Genomic DNA, 17435 nt, shown 5'->3' on the forward strand with positions numbered 1-17435 from the left:
GGCGGTCGGGGACAGTACCACTGGAGTGGCAGACCGGGGTGGTGGTCCCTCTGTATAAGAAGGGGGACCGGAGGGTGTGTTCCAATTACAGGGGAATCACACTCCTCAGCCATCCCGGTAAGGTCTACTCCAGTACTGGAACTGGAGAGGAGAATCCGACCCATAGTCGAACCTCGGATTCAGGAGGAGCAGTGTGGTTTTCGTCCCGGTCGTGGAACACTGGACCAGCTTTATACTCTCCATCGGGTCCTCGAGGGTTCATGGGAGTTTGCCCAACCAGTCCATGTGTTTTGTGGATTTGGAGAAGGCATTCGACCGTGTCCCTCGTGGTGTCCTTTGGGGGTGCTCCGGGAGTATGGGGTCCGGGGCCCTTTGCTAAGGGCTGTATGGTCCCTGTATGACCGGAGCAGGAGCTGTGTTCGCATTGCCGGCAGTAAGTCAGACCTGTTTCCGGTGCATGTTGGACTCCGCCAGGGCTTCTCTTTGTCACCGGTTTTGTTCATTATATTTATGGACAGAATTTCTAGGCACAGCCAGGGGCCTGGTTTGGGAACCACAGGATTTCATCTCTGCTGTTTGCGGATGATGTTGTCCTGATGGCTTCATCGAGCCAGGACCTGCAGCAGGCACTGGGGCGGTTTGCAGCCGAGTGTGAAGTGGCTGGGATGAGAATCAGCTCCTCTAAATCCGAGGCCATGGTTCTCGACCGGAAAAAGGTGGTTTGCCCTCTCCGGGTGGGTGGTGAGTCTCTGCCCCAAGTGGAGGAGTTCAAGTATCTCGGGGTCTTGTTCACGAATGAGGGAAGGATGGAGTGTGAGATTGACAGGCGGATCGGTGCAGCGTCTACAGTGATGCGGTCGCTCTATCGGCCCGTTGTGGTAAAGAAGGAGCTGAGCCCAAAGGCAAAGCTCTCGATTTACCAGTCAATCTACGTTCCTACCCTCACCTATGGTCATGAGCTCTGGGTAATGACCGAAAGGACAAGATCGCGGATACAAGCGGCCGAAATGGGTTTCCTCCGAGTGGCTGGGCGCACCCTTAGGGATAGGGTGAGGAGCTCAGTCACACAGGAGGAGCTCGGCGTAGAGCCGCTGCTCCTACACGTTGAGAGGAGCCAGCTGAGGTGGCTCGGGCATCTGCCTCCTGGACGCCTCCCTAGGGAGGTGTTCTGGGCATGTCCCACCGGGAGGAGGCCCCGGGGAAGACCCAGGACACGCTGGAGGGACTATGTCTCTCGGCTGGCCTGGGAACGCCTTGGGGTCCCACCGGAGGAGCTGGAGGACGTGTCTGGGGTGAGGGAAGTTTGGGAGTCCCTGCTTAGACTGCTGCCCCCGCGACCTGGCCCCGGATAAGCGGAAGAAAATAGATGGATGGATGGACTTGTAGAAAGACAGGAAGATGACTAGACAATCTGGCTGCCTCTGTAACAATCCTCAGCCCTTTTGTACTCCAGAAGCTGAGGCTTGATTGCAGATTGGCTGCACCAACTGTGTAGTGGGTGGTGCCAAACTCTGGGCCAGATCCAGGCAGGGACACGGAAGGGAGGGGGGAAACCCACGAGGAGAAGATACAAGGAGGTCCCTGGATGGACGACTGTGTGCAACGGCCCTACAACGGCCCAGGCGAGGGGCAGAAGACACGAGGAGGTCCTTGGACAGAAGACTGTGTTGAGCGGAGCTACAGTGGTCCGGGGTAGGAGTTGACAGTTCAGGACAGGACAGGCCTGCGAGCAAGGGACAGGCCCGCAAGCAAGAGGCAGGCAGGTAAGCAGGGCAGGCAGGCTAGTGAGCAGAACAGGCAGGCTGGTGAGTGGGCAAGGTAGAAACTTGGTTCATTAGCTGAGTAACTTGTTGGTTCAGGGCTAGATTTGTAGGGCTTGCACTCAAGCAGGATCCGGATACTCTGTGCTGTGAAAATGCCCAGTGTAGCATTTGGTCCAGCCCCGAGTCTGATTGATCCATGTTGGCCAGATCATTCTGTCGTAAAGACTTGGAGGACCAAACTCAGACTCAGGATAAGAAGGTTGAACAAAGTTTATTTACAGACACGGAAATGTAAATGTAGGTTGACAGAGCAGATAGTTGCTCTAGTCTTCGAGTGGGGTCAGAGGCTAGGGTGTTCTTACCGGCCAGGGTGAGCTGAGTTGGAGGCTGAGGTGTTCATACCGGTTGTGGAGAGCTGGGTGGAGGCAGAGGTGCAGAGTAGTTCCATGACTTATAGAAACACAGGAAGATGACTAGACAATCTGGCCACCTCTGTATTAATCCTCAGCCCCTTTGTACTCCAGAGGCTGAGGCTTGATTGCAGAGTGGTTGCAGGTGTGTAGTGGGTGGTGCCAGAATCTCCGCCCATCTCCAGGCAAGGACACAGAAGAGAGGGCGGAAAACCGCACAAAACACAAAAAACAAAAAACCCAAATCCTGACACATTAGTTAATTTTTCTAATGTTTAGATATGTTTTAGAATATGTTAAGGTTAGGGTTTAGGTTAAGAAAGTAGTGACTATGGTTAAGGTTAGAAGTCAATGTAATGTCCCCAAAATGCGTGTAAAATGAGTATGTCTTTCTGTGTTTTTTTCATCATGGCACTAAACCCTGTATAAAGCTTTTCTTTAGTGTCGAAATCCAGGTTTAAAATAGTATTCCTGCTACAGAGGCTATGGAGATGACAAATGCGAGTTATCACCTGAGCAGGGGGAGGAGGGGTGAGAGGGGTAGGGAGTGAGAGAGGATAGGGGGTGAGAGTGGGGGGGTGGGGGTCACATAATTAAAAGTGGAGAGCCATTCATTATCCACACCTCATTGAGCACTCTTACATTACTCCTCTATGGTCCATTCATGTAAAAAAAAACAACAACAACACAGATTTATACTGTACAAAGCAGACAGAACAGTAATAAATCATCTTTAGTATTAGAATAATTGTATCTGTGCTGCATGGATGAGTGGGAAGAACGGTAAATTAAAGGTACAGTTACAGGCCAAATAAGAGTCGGGTTTGTGGAAATGCAAGCCCACTCAGAGGAAGGATGCATGTTTTACTACATTTTTCAGTGCAATGAAAACATACAAAATGAAAAAATGCTATGCTATGCTAACAATGCTATGGGATCAGACCCGGACGATGGGATTACACAGAGAACTACGCATGTCAGATTTTAATAAAAAAATCACTGAAAAAAAAACCAAAACACACATGTCTCCTTTAAGGTGACAGAGACAGAGATGCTAAATTTGTACTCAACCATATTCCAGCATGTCAGAGTTTAGTTAAAAAATACTAAAATTTAATCAGGAGTAAGTTATGAGGTAGGGTTGCAACATTAACGGTCCTATATTACACAAAACAAATTCTTGTGAGCTTTTAGCCATGTTAAAATGCTGTTACCTCCTCAAAAAGTTGTGTTTTGTTTCATTCACACATTTGAGTAATCCTGGTGTATAAGTCTGTCTATATCTCCAAAGCTCAAAATGCTCTGTTCCACCTTATGATGGCATGTGGTGGTCATTTTGAAGTTAACAGCTACCTTTTTACCTTTTTGTTCGGTAGAGATGGGCAATGGGAAATCATCCAAATGAGGTCTTTAAAAACACAGTGGAGTACAACCACTTTTTACCAAAAAAAACCCTAAACTCTAGGTATTTTATAACATGGATCAGAAAATAGCCTTTAATCACAATTGAATCAATATCACAATTTAAATGGAAACAACTTGCAAATAACAAAGGTTGCAATTTTGAAGCACCATCATTTCCTCCACAAACACCAAAATCTCCTGTCTTATTTCGCATAAAAACATCTAACCCTATAGTTTAGAACTGTATAAACATGTTCTGCAATGGGATTCTTGTATTCGTTTGTTAGTTCATAGACCTATTGCAAACTGTTTGTCAATTGTCCTTCTCTCATGCGTTTAAAATGTGAATTTTGAACAGAATCCCATTATTAAAAGAAATTGCAAATGCTACTCAGAATCAGAACGCTTAGACAAACCACAATTAGATTTTTTCCATATAATTCAAGCCTGTTATGATGTTACTTACTGCAGTGTCAGTTTTGGCAGGCAATCTAAAAACAATCTCATAACGAATGACAGTAGGGCTGAGCGACGTGACTCTTGATTTTCAATTTGTTCTTATTAAAAACAAATAAAGATGAATAGGTAATAACCAGTATTAACATGTACTACGAAATGAAAAAGCCACTGTGAGGATGCACTTCTGATAATGAAAAGGCAATGAATCCCATAAGAAATGTTTTTTTGCGTGAATAAATGCCTTGTTTTTTTTGTTAAATAATATAAAATACACAACTCCACTACATAACATTGTACTGCAGTATTTTTGGTCACAGTTATGCATACAAATTTCATACTCTCCCACATAAAACATGCCTATAAATACATCCAGGACTGAACCAGAATCACACCAGACAGATTAAAACCATCTAGTTTTTGAGTGCACTAGTTTTTCACTCACTGGTTCTTCGGTCACCTCTAAACATATGGGAATAGGGAATAGGGAAGAGAGTGGACATTTGGACACAACCCCCTCTGATCTGAATGGTCAGTACCTAAACCTCAGCACCTGCAGCCAATCATTATACAGCAGCAGACTGTCAAGTCCACAGTGGGTAAAGAAGAGAGATGGCTGCTCCTGATCTGAGGGTCAGGTCTGAGAAAGTGGAGCATAGAACTGTCTCAAGAGAATCGTGGCCCTGTATGTGTGCGTATGGATGTCACATGGAGCTCTATAGTTGTCTCATATTCAAAAACACAAAAGCACTATTTCATCAAGTATTGCTGTTGATGATATTTTACATTTTTAATTGAGAATCGGTTCACAGTGCTCATTTTAATCATTTCCAGGAGGACTGAAATTTGAATTTGCATGAAAATAACGTTACAATCACACACATTTTAGCAAAGGTTGGTAGAGTACTGAAAATCTGTACTCAAGTAATAAAAAGTAATATTACAGATGTAGAAGTACAAGTAGTTGTCCAAGAAATTATGATAAACGTGAAGAGTAACTGTCGGGATGTAACATCTGATTGATAATATGAAGTTAATGTAATTTGAAGGACAAAACAATAAAATCACTAAATCATAACTGAAGGAAGAAACACAAAATGTTCAAATCATTTCATATTGTCCTCACTTACTCATAGTAGGAAGAGGAGCCTAAACTTTTACTCAAGTAAGAATACTGTTACTTCAATTAAAAAAAAATATATATATATTACTCAAGTAGGAATAAGTGTGCTGCTAGAAAAGTACGCTGAAACGTACGGTGTATTTGATTTTTTTTTTTTTTTTATTAATCTCTGGATTTATATAGCACCTGTCAAGATACCCAAAGTGATTTATAGTGCATTATTCATTCACTCCACACTTGTGGTGGTAAGATACTGCTATAGCTACAGCTGCCCTAGGGCAGAGTGACAGAAACAAGGTTGCCAATCTGCACCATCTGCTTCCCAACCACCAACAACACACATTCTCATCATCACATGCCTAAAGACACAACAACAGTTTTTGCCACTGGCACATCACTGTGGCACCAGGTATTACCAATGGTCTCCCATCCATGTACAATCCAAGTCCAGCCCTGCTTAGCTTTTGAAAGTTTACAAGATCAGGCTTGGACATGATGGTAATCTATACTAAAACTGTATCGAAACTACATAGTCATTTCAGCAGGTATTAATACTAAAAAAAGCCACATTCACAGGACCGAAATTAACCTTTCCTGAATAGATTTAGAATGATCTTAAGCTGTATTGGAACCCATGGACCACTATGGGACCTACCTGAGGGATTTCACAGACATAAGGCCACATGGTAATATAAAAAGTTACTACGATTTAATGTTGAAAATTTCATTCTACTGTCTAAAGAAAGAGTTTTTAAATTATCATTGTGGTATCAGAATCAGTATCAAGTATCTTTGTATTCCATAGCAATGGTGAATGAATTATCACAGGAAAAATCTACTCAAGTAAAAGTATAAAAGTATCCATTTAAAAATTTAGAAAAGAGTAAAAATAAAAGTCTTTTTGAGGTCTTATAAGACTTCAAATGTATTGATTGATTAGTTTTTATCCTAGCTGTTTTTATTTTTGCATTTTGTTTTCCTCAAACTACGAACATGTTAAAAATAAACCGGTCAGACTTTTCAGTAGGTCTCAAACAGTTCTTTACTACTTTTACGTTCTACCACTGTATCGAAATTGAGTCAGTTTGGATAGTTGTAGAATGGCCTTGGCTTTATTCAGAAATAGTATGAAGTAAAACTGTGTAATCTGTTAGGCAACCTGTTAACCTGTTTGGGCAAATCATTGAAAAGGAAAAGTACATATATACTAAGGTTTTCCTTAGTATATATGTACATGGTCCAGATGGATGATCTTGGTGATCTTTCTGTCTGGTGTTAAATAATGCCATTATGTAACATTAGAGCCAAACACAACCATTTCAACTTTGGATGTACCTTCTGGGACACCAATAAATGGTATAAACAACATGTGATCATCATTTGTACAAAACGTGGTACAGAAAAAACAAAACAAAACATGACAATATTACAGTGTTTTAGCAGGAAAAAATATAGGCGTCCAGTCCAATCTATTTCCAATGTGCAACCTGTGTGCCAATTTGCATTGAGCGGCATCAGCAGATTTTGTCAGCATAAATCAAATGAGAGGGAGGGGAAGAGAGGAAAGACGATGGAGGAGGAGGAGGTTGAGGAATAAAGAGGGGAGAGAGCGAGCTATAAGAGGAGAGAAGATGATAGGTGAGGAGAGGACGAGGAGGCTGGGACAAGACAGGGGGAGGAGTAAAGGAGAGAGGCGAAAGGGCAGGTGGCGAAAGGGCAGGTGGTTTAGGAAAGGAGAAGAAAGAGGTGGAGGAGAAGAGAGAGGGAGCTGAGGAAAGGTAAGGAAAGAGAAGAGAAAGGAGGGAGTAGGGATGAGAAAAGGATGCTGGAGGGAAGACGAGTAGAGGAGGAGGAGAGAATAGGTGAGAAGACTGGGGAGAAGGCTGGGGGCAAGAGGAGAGGAGGGAGGCGAGAGGACAAGAGGCTCAGGAAGGAAGGAGGAGGAGGAGGAGAAGAGAGAGGAGGGGGGCTGAGGAGGGAAGGTGGGGAAATAGAAGAGGAGAAAGGAGAGACCAGGAGGGAGGATGGGTGAGGAGAGTATGCTGGGGGAAGAGGAGAAGAGAAGGAGAGAGGAGGAGGAGAGGATGGAGGCAAGAGGACAAGAGGCTCCGGAATGGAGGAGGATGAAGTGAAGAAGAAGAGGAGAAGAGAGATTAGAGGGGGCTGAGGGGGGAAGAAGAGGAAAAAGAAGAGGAGAGTTGGAGGTTGGGGTGGCACAGCTCTGTCTGATGGCCATCCGTCAGATGGTGCCAGTCTAATGAGATGTGCCAGGTGACCTGTGGCTCAATGAAAGGCCAATGTAGTTATTTTTACTCCCACACAGGTGCACTGCTACAGCGGGGACCATCTGCACCGGGGACCGTCTATACCAAGCACCATCTGCACCGACGACCACGAGCACCAGGGACCATATGCAAAAGGAACCATGAGCACCAGGGACCATGTGCACCAAGAACCATCTGCACCAGGGACCATGAGCACCAGGGACCAGGTGGACCAGGGACCATCTATACAAAGCACCATCTGCACCAGGGACCATGAGCACCAGGGACCATCTGCACCAGGAACCATCTGCACCATTGACCATGAGCACCAGGGACCAGGCTCACCAGGGACCCTCCCCAGTGATTTAAAAGTCCAGTTTCTTCAGAAAATAAAGTTATGTATATGCCACATTCAGACACCTTTCCCCCAGTTTGTTCTCAATAAAATAAACTCTTCCTTATGAAGACATTGTTGAGGCTTTTGAGAGGTGTACAATTTAAAAAAACACACATACTAATAATTATATAATACTAATGTTATTCTCCTCTTTTGTACACAGCAACAATGCAGTTGTGCATAAAGTGTTCTAATTCTGAATTAGTCGCCATAAAGACACATTTATTCATTTAACTTTTAAATAACTACAGTCTTTACATATCTGAATGTGATCACAGCAACCATGCTCCTGAGCCCCTGCACAGAGCAGATGTGAACGGCATTCCTCTTGTAAGGGAGTCCACCGGAAGGCTCCCCATCACCATGGCAACTGCTGAGACCACCGAACAGGAGCACAAATACTACCACAGGGGCAGGTGCAGGTAAAAAGTCGGACTGTGGCAGGTAAAATGTAAGACTATGGCAGGTGCACAGCCCAACTGTGGCACATCCAAAGTCAATTTGCTTTGCCTCATTGTGCCCGTTACAAAGACTGTGCAAAGTTTGATTGTGGCAGGTGCAGGTCCAACTGTAACTCCTCCACCTGAGTATATTGATTACAACTTTTTGTGGTAAAATTAAGTCACTCATTCCTGACTATTACAACAAGAAAGGTTTCGGTGTGTCTGAAAACAATGGCCTGCCTACTTGAGTTTGATGAAGGTCAGATGGTGAGAGGTGGGGAGCTTGTTTTGACTTTGAGACAGTGCAAATGTGCACAATTACTCAAATTTGTTAAAATGATTGAAGCATGAATTATCAGCTTTGGTCTTTCTATTGGAGAGGTCTACAGCCAGCCCTCTGCCAGTATAAGCATGTGGTTTGGCGTTTAGACTTTGGAGGAAGATATGTGAGTTTTTTGTGTTAAATGTCCCTGATTAAATATCTATATTGCTTACGTTCAGAAAATGAATATTGAAAAACTTTTTATTTGTTTCGACACAATAAAAAATACATGAGAAAATAAAATGGAATGGTAAAGCTGCAATTGATCAATATGAGGATTTTTTTTTTTCTTTCTCATATCACCAAGCCTTATCAATGTGTTTAAGAATGAATTAGGATCAATTCCATAGTGATTAATAAAATCTATCTTTTGTGTCCTCAAAATGTTGCATTTAACGGTCAGCTGAAACCCATGAATAGTGTTAGGGAATAACAGAATAACTAATGTTCAAACTGTATGCTACGCACGTCAAATACGGTCAAGCTAGAACACTGTATCAATATGACATCCAGATGCCTCATGTATAGTCTTCTGACTTACACATGGTTCTTCAATATGTATTTCAATATGGCACTCACAGGGTCTACTTAAAGAAGACATATTGTGGTTGTGTCTGCTATATACACACGTAGACAAAATTGTTGGCACCTTTTGGTTAATGAAAGAAATGGTCACAGAAATAACTTGAATCTGACAAAAGTAATAAGAAATACAAATTCTATTAAATTTAACCAATGAAAGTCAGACATTGCTTTTCAACCATGTCTTTCCCAGACGGCATGTTTCAGCTCCTTCCAAAGATGCTCAGTAGGATTTAGGTCAGGACTCATAGAAGGCCACATAGAATAGTCCAATGTTTTCCTCTTAACCATTCTTGGGTGTTTTTAGCTGTATATTTTGGGTCATTGTCCTGTTGCAAGACCCATGGTCTGTGACTGAGACCAAGCTTTCTGACACTGGCCAGCCCATTTCTCTCTAGAATCCCTTGATGGTCTTGAGATTTCATTGTGCCCTGCATAGATTTAAAACACCCTGTGCCAGATGCAACAAAGCAGCCCCAGAACATAACAGAGCCTCCTCCGTGTTTCACAGTAAGGACAACGTTCTTTTCTTGATGTGCTTCATTTTTCTGTCTGTGAACATAGAGCTGATGTGCCTTGGGAGAAAGTTCAATTTTTGTCTCAGCTGTCCATAGGACATTCTCCCAGAAGCTTTGTGGCTTGTCAACATGTAGTTTGTCAAATTCCAATCTGCCTTTTTTATTATTTGTTTTTAACAATGGTGTCCTCCTTGGTCGTCATCTATTAAGTCCACTTTGGCTCAAACAACGACGATGCTGATGTTCCTTGAGCTTGAAGTTCACCTTTAATCTCTTTAGAAGTTTTTCTGGGCTCTTTTGTTACCATTCGTATTATCTGTCTCTTTGATTTGTTATCAATTTTCCTCCTGTGGCCACGTCCAGGGAGGTTGGCTACAGTCCCATGGATCTTAAATTTCTGAATAATATATGCAACTGTAGTCACAAAAACATCAAGCTGCTTGGAGATGGTATTATAGCCTTTACCTTTAACATGCTTGTCTATAATTTTCTTTCTATTCTCCTGAGACAACTCTTTCTTTTGCTTCCTCTGGTCCATGTTGAGCGTGGTACACACCATGTCACCAAACAGCACAGTGACCACCTATAGTTTTATATATAGGCCCACTGACTGATTACAAGATTCTAGACACCTGTGATGCTAATTAGCGGACATACCTTGGATTAACATGTCCCTTTGGTCACATTATCTTCAGTCTTTTCTAGGGGTACCATAATTTTTGTCCAGGCCTGTTTCATGAGTTTATTTTTTAAGTAATTCTGTTGAAGCATGGTTGAAAAGCAATGTCTGACTTTCATTGGTTAAATTTCATACAATTCTTATTTATTACTACTTTTGCCAGGTTCAAATTATTTCTGTGACCATTTCTTTCATTAACCGAGGGGTACCAAAATTTCGTCCACATGTGTAGTTATAATTTATGACACCTGTGGATCATGATGTTATAATTTTAATGCAATATTCATTTAAAACGACTTAGTAAAAGAAACAAATCAGCTGACTTTCTTGCTAAAAAAAACGATGCCCAACGGGAGCTGACGTCACTGACATCTTGAATACAGGAGTATAAAGATTATTCAAACGTGCAATTCTTCATAACATTTTGAGTGAGTAAATGAGAAAGGAAACAATTATAAAAGCTCTTAAAAAAAAGTCCATTTTGCATAATAGGTTGCTTCAATTCCCTTCATGTGGAAGCATCAGCAGGGCTTGGATAGACAAAATCAATGCTATGACAAAACTAGTATTATGTGTTGAACGAAGTCCCCCTGGCCATTGTGATCTGTCATAAACTTCTTTATGACAGATAAAAATAACTTACTCTGTGATGAATCAGGCTTTAGTTTAACATCTGTTAATGATGCAAAAGTGGAAAATATTTTGGGAAAATTGAATAATAGTAAAGCAAAGGACCTGTATGGATTGGATAGTGTATTTCTAAAAAGCCATCAAGAAAGCCTGATCCCAGCCATAACAAAATTAATAAATCAGTCAATAAATGATAGTATATTTCCCGATGCATTAAAAACTGGCATCGTAACACCAATATTTAAGTCAGGAGACAAACGAGAAATCAGTAATTATCGGCCCATAACCATCCTCCCTGCCATCTCTAAGGTCTATGAAAAGGTCGTAGCAGAACAGCTAATAGAACATCTTGAAGCCAAAGCATTTTTAAATCCTTTGCAATTTGGTTTCAGGAAAAAATACTCAACAGAGACAGCTTGTGCCTACTTCCTTGAACAAATTAAATCAAATATAGACCAAGGAGGGGTAGTAGGAGCGGTCTTTCTCGACCTACGAAAGGCCTTTGATACCGTCTCTCACAGTATCCTATTAAGGAAACTATCAAATTTTGGACTGTCTAATCAAACGATTAATTGGATTACATCATACCTGGGTGGCAGGAAACAGTGTGTCCGAGTAAATCACACGCTATCCCCCATTAAAGACTGCACCATGGGAGTTCCGCAGGGCTCTATATTAGGGCCTCTGCTTTTCAGTATGTACATCAACAATCTCCCCTCAGTGTGCAGTATAAATGTCATCATGTATGTGGACGATACAGTCCTGTTCACTCATGGGAAAAACAATGCAGAAGTGGCCATGAGATTAACAAGGGAATTGCAAAAGATTGCTGCCTGGCTGCAGAATTCTTGTCTTACATTAAATCTAGAAAAGACAGTTGCAATGTATTTTACAAACAGGCATAAATACTCAGATTACCCAGATATCTATATTAATGACAAAAAAATTAAAAATGTCAACTATTTTACTTACTTAGGTGTTACTCTTGATCCAAACTTAACCTTTAAGAATCATGTAAAAAAAACTGTAATTCCTTAAAATTTAATCTGGCAAATTTTAGATACATACGAGGGTCTCTTACAACTGAGGTATCAAGCATGTATTTAAATTCTATGATTTTGTCACGTTTTCTTTACTGCATAACAAGCTGGTTGCAGGCTTGCAAAACAGCTTTAAAGCCTCTTGAATCAATGTATAAATATGCGCTAAAGATTCATGACAAAAAATCCAGACAGTATCACCACTGTCAGATCCTCTCCAAATATGGTTTTCTAAACTTTAATAATCTGTTAATATATGCAAACATCTGTCTACTTTTTAAAATTATTCATGGTATTGCTAGTCCTCCTCTAAGAAGGTTTGTCTCACTGAGCTCAGAAAAAACAACTCGAGTCACTAGGGCAACCTCTAGAAGAGAGTGCAGCGTTCCAAAACGTAGGACTTCTTTTGCTAAATCAGCTTTCTTGATTGTTGCTGTGAGTCAGTGGAATAGTTTGCCAAATGAGATTATAGCATGTACAAGTTTTCAAAGGTTTGCACAGGTGACAAAGGAATGGCTAATATCAAAGCAAATTTGCACTGATTAGTGAATGTGTGTGAAAGAAAGAGTATTTGCATATTTGAAACTCAGTGTTTGTGTGTGTGAATAATTTGGTATGGAAGTGTGTGTGTGAGCTGAATGAAATGTCGTATTTGAATGTGAGATGTGTTGTATTTGATATATGTATCATAGATTTACAGGTCTCTCATCCATCTACACCAAACTTATTTTTACTAAACATCAGCCTGTCCAGGGACTACAGGTGGAAATGAGTATTTTTGCTATAACCTGGCACCAGACATGTTTCCTGTTTTTTAAGGTCAATGTAATGTTGTGCACTGTCCCTGTTTCAAATAAAAGCATACCATACCATACCATATATCTTCCCGACTGTCTCCTGCCTTTTCCATTCTGGTAGCATCTTACCAGGTATGCACTTATGGACCACTATGGAACCCACCTGGACAACTAAGGGATTACACAGATATGACCACATGGCAATATAAAATACAGTACTACGATTTAACAATGAAAATCGCATTCTATTATCTAAATATTTTTTATTATTATTATTATCATTGTGGTATCATTGTATTATTATTGTGGTATTGAGTATTGAGTCTATTCCTATCAAAAATGAGTTAGAAATTTTAGCACCGTGTCCCATAAGCTGGGTGGGTGGCTGAGTGTGCAACTAGAGCCGTGCCCTCACCTGGCTAGAGCTAGCGGGGAAGGCAGTGATGGGGGGCACATCCAGCACCTTGAGCTCGTACATGCTCCCATTGAGGATGACTGCAGGCCGGTACACGTAGCGGCTCCGCGTGGGCGTGTACATCTCGCAGAAGTCGTGGAAGATGAACTGTCTGATGATGGAGGTCTTGCCCACACCCGGAGCCCCAATCACCGCGATGCTCAGAGTCTCCACCATTCCTGGGGAGCGGCTTCAGCACCATGGACAGAGCCACCGCCTAGCTGGCCCCCAAGCACAGACAGCAAGACGGGGCGAAACCTGCAAAGGACAGCAGAGACAACAGCAGAGAATAGGAGCAGAGACAGGAGCAGGAACAAAGGACAGGGGCAGGGACAGGATAAAGAATAGGAGCAGAGACAGGAGCAAGGACAGGAGCAGAGGACAGGAGCAGGGACAAAGGACGGGGGCAGGGACAGGACAAAGAACAGGAGCAGAGACAGGAGCAAGGAGAAAGGACAGGGACAGGAATAGAAGCAGGGACAAAGAACAAGAGCAGGGACAGGAGCAGAGACAGGAATAAAAACAGGGACAAAGAACAGGAGCAGGGATAGGACAAACAACAGGAGTAGAGAGAAGAGCAGGGACAGGAGCAGGTACAAATGACATGAACATAGACAGGAGCAGAGGCAGTAATAGAAGCAGGGACAAATGGCAGGAGCAGGGACAGGACAAAGAACAGAAGCAGAGACAGATGCAGGGAGAAAGGACAGGAACAGGGACAGGAGCAGAGGCAGTAATAGAAGCAGGGACAAATTACAGGAGCAGGGACAGGAGAAGGGACTGTTAGTGAAATTCTGTTTCAGTCCTCGTTATCTTGGCCTACATCTTCAGCAGTATAATACTCCCTACAACAGAAGCATAGCCAGACTAGACTGTATTTGTCTAGAATGGACTACACTATCATAATGTCTTGAGAGTTCATGTCTTTGGGTGCTGGGTGCTAAGGAGAAACAGAGACATTAATTTATTTAAGAGGCTTATGATACGCTTTAAAAACTGTGGTTCTCAAACATTTTTACACAAGTGCCACCTAAAATTATATTTGGCAGAGTTCCACCAGAGCTACACAAACTTTATCAGGTGTAAATAAGGGCAAATATGGTCTAAAATGGACATATACGTTGGACATATTATTACTTAGAATTTTATATGGTATGGCATTAAACTTAGATACAAAGGTGATGCCACCAGACCAGGTTACAAGTCAAATCTGAGGAGAGGCGACCCTGCTGACAGGGTTAACAATAATTACAATTGGGGAAAAAAACAACAACATAGATTTAATGCCATAATGTGGAAGTTTTCAGGCAAAGAAATATTAATTATTATGATATTGCACCTTACAGAAAATATTGCCTCACAAATAATAACAAACGAGTTACGTATCCTTCAGCTTCGCTCTCACGTGAAGCGCAGCCTAGTACAACCTCATCTGAATCTCGGCTCTGATTGGCTATACGGACAGCGCAATGGAAATGTGTTCCAATTTTGATCCAAAATAACACTTACTTCTCCTGCACGCGCCGTGACAGCCAGCCACAGCGAAATTCAGTCCCCCTGCAGGGACGCACCAGAGCCCGGGATGTCGAAGTGTGGAAGAGCCGGGGGCCACACGGCGAAAAAAGGCATGTCAACAGCAGACGCACGGACGATCCTCCGCCGCTGCCTCTGCAATCCCACGATAAACGGACAGTCGGTGTACGGGGGGCAACCAGTGAGAACGAGCCCCGGGTGGAAGCGTCAAAGCCCGTGCCCACACTGCGGACATCTCTCTCGGAGCGAACCCGGGCAGAAGAAGGAACCAAGAGAACCGTGCGCCTCCGGTCGCTCTGTCGGTGACGGTTTTACACACGTCTCTCACTCACTTGGTTCCCGCCACTGCAGCAGCCCGAGCACGCGCCTCCATCACACGGTGCGCACGCTTCAGTATAGCCGTACCTCCACGTTCTGCGCGTTTCTTTAGTGACTCTACTAACACTCACGAAGGAGAAGAGCCACGGAGAGCGGACCCAGGTGAGCTCAGCACCAGGAGGCAGACTTTCAGTGCGTGCAGCGCGGCAGTGAAGGCATCCGGAGGCAAGAAGGAACCGTGTAGAGCCGCTCAGCACCCTCCCTCCGCTTTCAACTCCAGGGCAGCCAATCGGAAAGCGGCGAGTGGGGGTCTTCAGCGCACCCAATCAGAGCGCGGAATGCGACAGGCTTCAGCGCCGTAAACCATCATTATCGGACTAAAATTAAGAAAATAAATAGCGTCTTTCTATATGATTTCACCTGTGGGAGGCAGTGCTCAGTTAAGAAAGCGCACATTTACTCCAAGGCTGCCAGTTCTATTCCTGCTTGGACTAATATTAATTAATACCTGATGGTTGGAATGGAATTTGAAAAGGAATTGCGGAACCGAATGTAAACAAAAAATGGCAACAGAGGCCATTTAAAAAAAAAAAACCCTGATTCATTAGTCAATTTATAGCCTGCAGAATCAACTGGAACTGGGATGTATAAGAACACCCTGCTAATTATGAGGGGAGAGACAAAGGTGCGTAGTAACCTACTCAGTTAGGCCATACATTTTCTTGAGTATAATCTTATTTTTGATGAAAAAAAAAAAAAAAAAAAAGTTACACCATAGTACTTTTACTCCATCCACCTCTTTCCACTTATACATGGCTGGGTTAGACTTCCCTCTCCCCACACACTTCCTTCAGCTCCTTCGAAGAGATCCTGAGGCATGGTTTGCTCTGAACACCTCCCCAGGCGTCCAGGAGGCATCCGGAAGTGGTGCCATTTTTCAACCTGGACATGGAGAAGCAGTGGCTCTACTCTGAGCTCATCACTCCTCTATCTCTAAGGGAGTGCCCAGTCATCCTGCAGAGGACATTTTCACTGCTACTCGAGTAATATTTTAATTGAAATAACAGTACTCTTACCTGAGTAAGAGTTTTGGTTACTCTTTCATCTACACATCTACAAGTGACAAAAGATTTATGTTGACAATATGAAATTATTAGGTTCACTATGAAACTTTAATGGTAGGACAGGATCTGCCCCCATGGTGATGTTTTTAATTTGGCCTGAAGGTTCCACTGTGTTGCATTAAATGTCAATATTTTGAATTCAATACCAAGAGTTTTTATGGCCAAAAAAATGCTCATGCATTTTACTTGTAATCAATGCACAGATCTATTGGCCTGGCTTCACCTGTTGTCTCCAACTTGCTGTTAGACCATTTATTGCCATATAGTAGAACATTCCATGAAAAGCAATAACTTTACACATTTTAAACCCATTATTTGATTATTTGAACAATGTAATTGTGTAATTGCATGCCTATTCATCTCATTTTAAAATCAAATTTTCATGATGCCTTTTCTTAAATTTGTGGTTCATATTATTCATATTTGTGGTCATGCCAAATTTCCAATACAAGTAGTCTGACAGATTCTATGACTAAAACCAGTTTGTCATAAACCCAAAAGGACCCTCTATGATGATCTAAGGCGTGTCTTCAGTATGTGACAGACAATGGCATGCTAGGCTTCATTTGTGACAGATTTTGGCAAGAGCCCATGGATGTCACTTCTTGTACACTTTTTGTGCTGTATTTTATTAATGTTATCTTTTCCTCTTATTCAAATGTAGTTACGAAGCCTATCCCTATTTTTCTTGGACATTTATAATCTAATTATCCTTAACAGAGAAGAATCCTGCACACCATCTTGCAAACTGAAAATTTTATAAGAACATCAATGACGTTTTGGCTCTAGGTTTTAATCAAGCTTGATGTTTTTGGGCTGCTCACTGTCCTCCCATTTTCAAGAAATTAAAGTGTGAAGTTCTCATTCATTCATAATCTAATCATCCCATCCCTTTCATCTGCTCTTATTTGTATTGTGTGCTCATAACTTGAAACTACATTGAAAATCACCTATATGTTCAATCAATTTTCAAATCTGCCTGGTAATTATATTTGAAATGATCTATACAATTTAATAATGGCTGCTGTTTTAGAATCAATAAGCATCATTTACTCTCACTGGAAAGAATGACTAGATGTGTCACAGGATCAATGTGTGCTGGAGTATGCAGGAGTAAAACAGACAAAATTTAGTACATATAGATTTCATTATAGAACTTTTAATAGTCCTTTTCTAAT

At 42.2% G+C, this 17435-nt stretch overlaps 1 protein-coding gene across 2 annotated transcripts in view; it reads right to left on the reverse strand.

The window, feature by feature from the left end:
• Positions 1-13495, reverse strand: part of rasl10a (RAS-like, family 10, member A) — a 63967-nt gene extending 50472 nt beyond the window's left edge. The window contains exon 1 of one of the 2 annotated variants that reach the window (XM_055224498.1): positions 13244-13495. In XM_055224498.1, coding sequence (XP_055080473.1) covers positions 13244-13459 — 216 coding nt within the window. In that variant the 5' untranslated portion in view covers positions 13460-13495. The remainder of the gene's footprint in view (positions 1-13243) is intronic. The other variant, XM_033972996.2, reaches the window with a different exon arrangement.
• Between the last annotated feature and the right edge of the window lie 3940 nt (positions 13496-17435).

This window comes from Periophthalmus magnuspinnatus, chromosome 9 (genome assembly GCF_009829125.3).
Source record: "Periophthalmus magnuspinnatus isolate fPerMag1 chromosome 9, fPerMag1.2.pri, whole genome shotgun sequence".
NCBI classification, from domain to species: Eukaryota; Metazoa; Chordata; class Actinopteri; order Gobiiformes; family Gobiidae; genus Periophthalmus; species Periophthalmus magnuspinnatus.